General features: G+C 32.5%; 1 protein-coding gene and 1 pseudogene across 2 annotated transcripts; one reads left to right on the top strand and one right to left on the bottom strand.

The window, feature by feature from the left end:
• The first annotated feature begins 694 nt into the window (after positions 1–694).
• Positions 695–2029, top strand: LOC130669969 (tyrosine-protein phosphatase non-receptor type 9-like; annotated as a pseudogene).
• Positions 2030–7223: 5194 nt separating this feature from the next.
• On the bottom strand, positions 7224–9667 carry LOC130670104 (uncharacterized). 2 transcript variants are annotated; one of them, XR_008990309.1, is made up of 3 exons: positions 8107–9667; positions 7814–8024; positions 7224–7449 (listed from the first exon to the last, which is right to left on the bottom strand). XR_008990309.1 is itself a non-coding variant. In XM_057473309.1 (2 exons), the coding sequence occupies exons 1-2, from the start codon at positions 9562–9564 to the stop codon at positions 7446–7448; spliced, it is 1755 nt and encodes a 584-aa protein (XP_057329292.1). In that variant the 5' UTR covers positions 9565–9667; the 3' UTR covers positions 7235–7445. The 2 variants fall into 2 exon arrangements, 1 of the variants encoding a protein (XP_057329292.1); XM_057473309.1 differs by having other exon boundaries at positions 7235–7449; positions 7814–9667.

The raw sequence follows: 9667 nt of genomic DNA, 5'->3' as shown, positions 1-9667 counted from the left end.
TCATAAAGTAAGAAATCTAAAGGTGGATACCACCGGTGCGGGTAAAAACATGCCATTGCCTTTCTGGAAATATTTTACAATAATTACTTCAGTGAGGCAGCCCTGGCGGTTTTGAATCACCCTGGAAACACCCTGGAAACAGGGTGGAATCACGGTAGATCCAGGGTGGTTACACGGTGGCCTTTTTTTCATTTTATCACCGTGGAATCAGGGTGGGTACACCGTGTAACCACCCTGATTCCACGGTGGTTACACGGTGTACCCACCGCGATTCCACGTACATCGCGTATTGACCGTGGATACACCGTGGAATCAGGGTGGGTACACCGTGTAACCACCGTGGAGTCAGGGTGGTTACACGGTGGTTACACGGTGTACCCACCCTGATTCCACGGTGTATACACGGTGATAAAATGGCACAAACCCACCGTGTAACCACTCTGGATCCACCGTGATTCCACCCTGTTTTCACTCCCAGGGTGTTTCCAGGCTGCTTCCAGGGTGATTCAAAACCGCCAGGGAGAGGAAAAAGTTTATATTACCTGAATATGTATCGGTTTTTCCAAACTCATGATATAGATGATGTAGATATATTTAAAATTAATAATATAAGTAGGTTTTCCGGTATCGGAATTCGGGACCTCATTAGCAACAATGCCTCATTGTTTCAGCGAGTTAGGCAAATCGACCAAAAATGCCTTTTGAAGTAGGTACAATGGACATTGTGGTTTTCCTGTTTTTTTTCAGAAGCACTGTACCTACCTCATGTTCACCTGTATTTATCATACTTTCTGGCATCCACACTTGGATACCTGTGAGTTCATCAAGGAACGTTGGTTCATTATCCAACACAATCTAGGGACTGTATCAAACGATGTGCTACACCTACAAAAGCACGTCACCACACATCATAGCATGCGTATCCATGAATACGAGCAGATAAAGCACGCGTAAACTGCTTTTTGTTTGTTTAGATAACAAAAATCTTGTTCTGCCAGTCAAAATATTCACATTTCTACTGACGGTCAATATAGATCAATAGTGGTCAGATAATCATTCAGCGGAAGCGCGTAATGAATGACGTATGATGCCTTAGGTATGAGCTCTTAAAAAAATTGAAAAATAACAAATAAAATTTGTCGGGAGTCTCATTGATACATTTTTTTTCCTTATTCAATATCGTCCCTATTAGGCTACATAGAAAATGCCGTAGGTACCGAAAGTCTACGTGATTTCCGTCATTATGAAATATTATAATTAAAATGCTGACGTGAGTAGAAGTGATTGTTACCATATTTTTAATGGTCATAATATTGACATTGGGAGGTCCTTCCGTTTTGGAAGGGTCTCAACGACTACATCAATGCTAGCTTCGTCGACGGACACAACATCAAGAGAAGATTTATCTGTGCCCAGACTCCATTGAAAGAAATGGCCCACGACTTCTGGCGAGCTGTGTATCAAACCGCGTTCGTGTTATCGCCATGCTTACCAAGACCTATGAAAATAACAAACAAAAGTGCTACCCTTATCGGATTCCTTAGAAAGGATTCACCGTGACCTACGGTAAGCTTACAATAAAGACCAACAAAATAAAAAGCTTTCGCAACTATAAGGTGACAACTTTGCGTCTTACTAATACTAATACTGGAACCGTATTCAACATTAAACATTTCGCTTACAAGGACTGGCCTCAGAATGGCGTTCCATCAGATGTGAAGAACTTAAGTTCCTGGACTTCGGCTTGGCAGTGAGGTGTGCTGACTCAGAGGTTGAAGTTCAGGTCTCAAGTGAAAACCGTGTCGAAATGTCTCCTATCTTGGTGCATTCCTGCGCAGGTGTGGACCGGGCGCCAGCGTTTTGTGAGATAGATATATGCATTTCTATGTCCATCGAAAGTGTAATCATACCGTTGTCAACAACATTGCGTGATCTTCGTAAGCAAAGAAACCATTGTCTCTCATTAGCTATCCAATACATGTTCTGTTATTCTACAGTGCTCCAGCTCGTCATGTCAACGGCTTGTTAGATAAAATACAGTTATTTGATGTTCATAGTGTAATTTTAGTAGATTGTAAGTAAACATTAGTTATTAGGATAAGTTTGGTTGTAAATCTGCTGTTTTTAATCTTATGACTTACTGTTATTTAGAATAATTCGATCATATGTTGCTTATTATTGTCTATGATAAATTTGTTCACGATTTTAATTACACATTAAAAAAGCTATAGAATCGCATCTCAATCCATTTCAGGATTTCCTTGTCTCATGAAGTTATCTGTATTGATGAATTCTATACATCAATCCTCAATTTCGAAAGATAAACATCTCAAAAAATTAAAAGTTCTCAAGAAGATTTTGAATGTTAGTAATTTGTTTTATTTTTTTTTTTTTTTTTAAAGGTGACTCATGATTTTAAACAAGATCGTTGTGCAAAAGCCCACGGATGTTATTGGACAGATATATATATATATATATATATATTAGACTGTGCCAAATGAAATCGATATTTTTTATGATAATAAAATACTTATAAAAATTCAAATAAAGAAAAAAGTGATGTTCTAATTGTGCAGAAAAGTTTTTATCGATTCTGTTATTAGTTTTTAAGAGCTTATGATTTGTCGGGAGAACCTATTGTAAACAATCTGAAAGTTGCCTACAATGGGCAGCAACAACTTGTAGTAGAAATTATTTAATTTATCTATTTATTGATTAATTAACTAATTAATTAATTAGTTTGGAGCAAGTACAGTTTATATTCGCAATAGGTTCTCCTGACAAATCATAAGCTCTTAAAAACTAATAACAGAATCGATAAAAACTTTTCTGCACAATTAGAACATCACTTTTTTCTTTATTTGAATTTTTATAAGTATTTCATTATCATAAACAATGTATATTTTTATCAAGAAAGTAACAATTTTTGATCAGCAGTATGAGAATCTCAAAATCACAATTACGAACGATATTCTAATGCAGAAAAAAATTACTAGAAAGATTAAATGCGAAAAATGTCAAAACGAAGAAAAAGTATTGTTAGAAATATCGTTAATATCAATAGTTTGATGTTAGTTTTATTACTTCACGTATGAAAACTATTCCTTGGGATCATAAAGGTTCCTAGAGAAATTGAATTTAATAAGTTTCATACATAAAAACATTGTTTTCTAAGAGTTTAATAATAAATAAATTTTGGAAAATCCAAATGAGCATGCTTTAAGCACTCATGTCATACACGAATATTTAGATTGAATGTTTACATTAGTATATTTGTTAACTTTTTCATATAGACTCCTATACTTTTTTTTTATTTTTTCTCAACAACCATCCTCATCTGTTCCTCGGGTCGCACTCACGGCGAGAAACGGTGCTATCCTTGTTGCACTCGTGATAGTAAAGCTATTGCAGTTTTATGTTTTTCTATGAAACAAATGAGAATTTCGAAGAAAATTGCTTTACTACGTAATAGATAATTCAAAAATCTATTACGTAGCAAAACGTTTTTTTCGAAATTCTTCTTTGTTAAGAAGAAAAATGTAAAGTTGTAATCGTTGAGGACGGCTGTTAAAGAAAAAAAAAAAAGCCATTCGGCAGCCGAAATTAAAGTAGAATTCTCATTATTTGATTATTTTTACCTTTTAAACAAAAGTTAATAACGAATGAAATTTTTTTTGTTCTCAACGCTAGATAGCCAAGAAAAATACATTAACATAATAGTTAAAAATCAATTTTTGTGATAAAAACAGTAATTAATAAACTTGAAATTACTTTTAATTAGTTCCGTAATAATTTTTTGATCTGACAGAGTGATTATTTTTACATTTAAACGAATATTCAGACTGTCAGATTCAATTTAACGTGACAAAATTGGGATTTTCATTTTCAAGTAAGAGTAGACCATACTTACACGCGTCGCGTTTAAGGCATATGCAATACTAAAAAAAAAATGTTTATTACTTCAAGTTAAGGGAATATTTTTTTTATATTACTGTTTTTTTTTCATATTTTTAGTAGATTACTATGAAATTTAACCAGTGCATTTATCCTTATGATGAAATTTACGAAATAAAAATTTTTATTTTTAAAGTATTTTCGATACATCACCTGATATGTAAATTAATAAATAGCACTGTAAATAATTTAATTTGGAATGTCTTTTATTTGATTGTATTCTGACAAATTGTTTTGGTATAATTCGTTGGTATCATAATTAATGTACAAAGTATTTACCAGTTCTTTACGGTTAACTTCCCTAAAGTTATCAAGAGTGAAACTACAGTTATTTGGTCGGGCAACCAAGAAGTGAGTATTGTCTGTATTTATTATCGTTAATATTTCTACAGATTTTGTAACTGTAGGTCCTACTTCAGTAATCATTTGTAGTTTCGATGAGATTCCATCAACGGAAAATAAAATTAATTTAGCTTCTAATGCGTTAGTTAATGCAATTATTGAGCCTTCATCATCTAAAGCTGAACTATCTAATGCACTAAAATTATTATCTGTTCTGACTTTTATTATTTTTGTTGTATGAGCAATAATGAAAATTTTAATATCAGAATATTTTTTTTCATCGTGAAGCAAAATTTCAGCAACTGATCGATAGAAGCAATTTCCGTCAGCATCTACATTATCAATGTGAAAGTTATTTAGGAGAATTTTCGGAAACCGTAGTTTTTGTATTCTCTTTTTTGAAGAATGATTCCCTATAAAATTTGTATAATTGAATACGAACTTGTTTTTAATGTTATCGATTATTTTGGAAACTACATGCTCATGGCTTTTTAAGATATCATTTACTTCTTTAATAGATTTAGTAACATAAATTTGATCTAAAATCTCTTGCACATTCAATAAATCAGGCTCATCAGAACTGTTTATTTTCTCCTGAATATTGATACCACTTTGTGCTTCACGAATATCAGTACTAACAAGGTTGATATTCGACTCTATATTAATTTTAATAATGCGTGTGCCTTGCCATGTCTCTCCATCAAACGTTGGCGAATTGAATTTTCTATGTGCTGCGATAAAGTGCCATTGAACTTCATTTATTATAGTCAGTGGCACGGCTGAAGATGTATTACTTGGTATATATTTGATAATACTACTTTTTTTATGTGTATATCGGTCGACACCAATAACAACTATGATTACTTTCAGAGCATCGCTCATAGCATAAAGTGAGCCTTCGTTTCCCCATTCATAATCACGGGCTACCATTCGCAAGAAATCATCTAATTTCGGAAACTCCATATCATGTGTATGTTTATCTTTTACTGAAATACAACCACGAGAAATCAAAGTTTCATATTTATTTTTATAACAAGAAGCAAAGTATATGATATATAGTTTGATCTCTAAATATCTGTCTTCATCGTGAAAGATTAATTCAGCGAAGGTTCGAAATAAACAATTACCATCAGATTTAACATCAGTTAATACAAATGTATCATTAAGTATACGATTCATTTGAGCATTAATGATTGGTAATCTACCTGTTTTTAATGTATATTTAGTAGATTTACTGTAATTACAATGATTTTTCAGTGAATTTGGCATATTTTGTTTGGAAATTTTGCAAATTTCAGTAGAAAGCTTTGAAATAATTTCTGTATTTTGATTCAAAACTATTTCAATTTCTTGTAGAGATGTGCTTGCCACGATTTTTAGTAAAATTTTTTGAATTGAAAGAATTTCTTCTTGATTTCGAACTTTTCTTTGTATTTTTTGAGCAACATCACTTTTTTTCTTTATATTTTTATCAGAATTTTTTTGACTCAATGGATGTGCCATCCTTTCACAATACTCGTTCTGTATTTTGTTTGTACTTAATAAAGTGTTTAAATTGGTATTCTTGTTTATAACCCTTTTCGAATTTACCAAATTTGTATTTCTATCACTTGGACAATCCTTTTCTGTCAAAGAGTCCATAACTATAGTTTTTGGATTGCTAACTTGCGATAACCTCGGATGAGAAATGAAAATTCTTTTCTTAACTTTATTTAGCTTGTTACAAAAGAAAATAGGTTTGTGATCTGAAGTTATACTTTTATAAGTACCTAACACATAATTGTCTAAATTCGTAAATATTACATCGATTTGTGTATTGAAGTTAGTAGTAGAAATTAAAGGAGGTAGTGCTCTTTTTAAATCCTTGATTTCATTCATGTACTTTTCTAACCATGAAACATCATTGCTGTAACAATCTTGATTAAAGTCACCAATAATTAGCATATTATTGTTTGATTTACAAGATCTAATCATATTTTCAATAGATTCTTTAAGTAATTTCCGAGAAGAGTCAGGTGACGCATAACCTCCGATAATAAGTAAGTCATTTATGACTAGACTTACTAAATCAATATGTTCAATTTTTTTATTGTCATTTGATTGAATATTTTGTGTGAGATTATCGACAACAGTAACATCAAGATAATGTTTTTTGTACACAATCAATCCTCGAAGGAACTTTTTATTTATATTGTTTCCATCTGATCTATAAATTATTTCATAACCATCAATTACGATATTGTCAGCAGGCACTGTACGTGCTTCGGCAAAAATCATAATATCTGCCCCATGAAACCATTTATCAAATCGAACACAACCAATGTATTTATGTAGTGATAATGCATTATGAAAAACGATTTTAATGCCTTCTAAATCATCTAAAGGCTGCTCAAACGTTATTAAACGTTTTTGAATTTTTAAGTGATCTAGTTCTACTTTTAGATCGCTGATATTGTCTAAAGGAGCTGGAGGTTTAAACGTTCCCTCAATATAAAGATTACCATAATGTCCAACACGGCTGTACGCAACGTATTGCATCATTCGTGTCATGCCTGAATTATGAACGCAAACAGACGAAAAAGTTTGGCCTTGGCTTTTATGAACGGTCCCGGGTCAAAAAATTAGATCTGTTTTAAAATAAATGATAAATTCAAATATTTTTCCTATAATTCACGTTTATAAATCGTATTTATTTTATATAAGAATTTAATCTGTTTTTGCCCGTACTATTCCTTATCCAGGCTAATATCAGACTTATTTTCGTATGATATTTAGTCTGTTTTAAATCACGTTTAGACTAAAAACAGACTTTATTTTCTATAATATTTAGTCTGTGTTCAATTGTTTTTAAGGACAAATACAGGAATTTTTATAAATATAAATAATAATAATAATCTAGATTTATTAATTTATTAAGGGGTTAGGGGTACTCAGGGGTATGAAAAAATGATGATTTTCAATAATTTTTTTTTTGTAGTTAATTACTTTATTTGACAAAAATAAAAACATAGCTTTATTAGAACACGTTTCGATTTGACTTCACGAAAATTTCAAAAAAAAAAATTAATAATTCAAAAAGTTATCGCTGTTTTTGTAGAGCCCGTTCCTCCCGAAGTCCTTTGCGGTGATCATCATAAGTCCTTGGAGATTCATCTAAAATCAATCGGACAAGAAAAATTAGTTTTATTAATAGATAATCTTGTGCCTGATCGAAGCTTTTTTTTTTTTTTTCGAAATTAACAAAATGGCGGCCTCAGGAAATTTTTTTCAAATTTTCGAGAAAAAAACTGACAGTTTATTGTTAAAAAAAAATCGAAATTTTTGAAAAAAAAAAAAATCCTTCGATCAGGCACGAGTTTTTAATGTATTTCAAAAGTACAATAAATTTTATTGAAATCTACCGAGCAGTTTTTAAGTTACAGTGATCACCAGTTCAGAAAACATAGTTTTGAGAAAAACGCATTTAAAGTTTTGCTATGGATTTATGTCGAATTATAAGAATTATTTAATAACTTACACTGAGTCATCTATTCCTGGACCATATAATAGCTCTTCAGCCGACATAGCAGCTTCCAAAATATCGATTTGCTGGTGCCTACGTTGCAATCGACCTTCTCGGGTGTTATCATTAGCGCGCTTATCTGCTACTTTGATACGTGCAGCATCCATTCTTTCTGCATACCGATGAGAATTAGGCCCACAATTAAGTCCAAGTGTATTCATCAAGACTAATAATGAATTTATACCCTCATTAAATATACACATAGCAACGTATGCAGCTATTTGTACGATAGTAAAACTAGTATTTACCGTTTTTGGGCATATTTTCCATACTAGTTGGTTAAAGCTTTCATTATTATTCTGATTGAATCCACCTACACATCTTGAAAGTAAATTTTCATTACTAAGATCTTCGTATATAGGCTTGATAGCTTTTAAAACATCAGAAGGTAAAGGAGAATAATCGTGAGAAAAGGTATCAAGCTCTCCTCTTGCTTCAGCGCGCTGGTAAGAGCACCAAGATTCTTCGCCTTTTGGACACATATCATGATTCGGTTTTTCATCACTCGAGCCGTAGTGATAAAAGGTTGCCATTATAGCAGATTTCATATTTTCAATAGAATCACAATGCCGGCGTATTGCTAAACCATAGTACACAGTTAGTTTGTCTATTAATTTTCCTGTGAGCTTACCTCGACCACCAAGACCTTTTTGTTTACTCTTCAGCGTACGTAATCGACTCCCCATCCGCTTTTGGACATGCCCTATACATTCCTTTTTATTTACAGTTGTATTTTCGTAAGGATCTGATTTTATAATTCCTGAATAGGTCTTGGAGTCACCATCACCAATATAGTTGGCATACTTAACTCCATATTTAGTTTCAGAATACGAAAACATTTCGACCATCGCATCCACCTCCATTTTCCCAGAAGACCCTTGATGATTAGCAGAACACACATCTTCATGCGATTGATACCATTCCTCGAACTCAACAGTATTTGTTTTTTTTTTCCAATACTCACATAGCTTACAATATGCACTTTTAATGTTTATGTCAAGAATCTTTCCAGTAAAATAGCCAATTATAGAAGAAACTCCAAATGACGATGTATATCCCCGTTTTTGCCAGGTTCCATCTCCCGATACAGTTAGATGATTTATATCTTCATTTTCAGTTGTTGGCATTGCTTGCTTTTCTTCATTCACAGCTTTCGTCATGAAGGTTTCTGCGACGGCTTTACTACAATTCAAAATCTGTTTCAGTAAAATTGTATGCGTAGATTTATCTAAAAAAGACGGCATGTCCATCAGGCCGCAAAACTTGCACAATCCTTCGTATCCTATTCCTAGTATTCTCATTACAAAAATGAAACGTCTGTTTATTTCATAAGAATGCCCAACGAAAGAACAGGAAGGAATATATTCATTTCCACAGTTATTACATGCAACTACAATTTTGAATCCCAGCCCACGTGTACTTGCTGTTTGAAACACTACATTTCCATCACATTTTTTACATTTTATAAGAGCAGAAATTGCAGTGAATACCTGAATAAAATTTATTATTCGAAATTCAGTACTGCTGTCTTCAGGTACATCATCTTCAGTGTTTTGTTTTAATTTTTTAGAAGATGTACTCTGAATACTTTCATCACGTTCGGCTGTTTTCGGATTAAAAACATTCTTTCTTTTGACTGAACGCGACTTATTAATTTTTTCAGAACTCCGAAGTTCTCTTGAAACCTTTCTAGAATCACGTCCCATGGTTAATAATTTAATTCACTTGAGAAATAATTTATCACAAAACTATCGACTGATCAGTGCAACGACTACAGGTATACTGGCAACCAAAAATTATTTTTCAGTT

Source organism: Microplitis mediator, chromosome 6, assembly GCF_029852145.1.
Source record: "Microplitis mediator isolate UGA2020A chromosome 6, iyMicMedi2.1, whole genome shotgun sequence".
Classification (NCBI taxonomy): domain Eukaryota; kingdom Metazoa; phylum Arthropoda; class Insecta; order Hymenoptera; family Braconidae; genus Microplitis; species Microplitis mediator.
This window is presented reverse-complemented; position numbering and strand designations above follow the sequence as displayed.

Excerpts from the sequence above, each read along its gene's own strand:
- LOC130670104 (XM_057473309.1), bottom strand. The coding sequence starts at position 9,564 with ATGGGACGTGATTCTAGAAAGGTTTCAAGAGAACTTCGGAGTTCTGAA.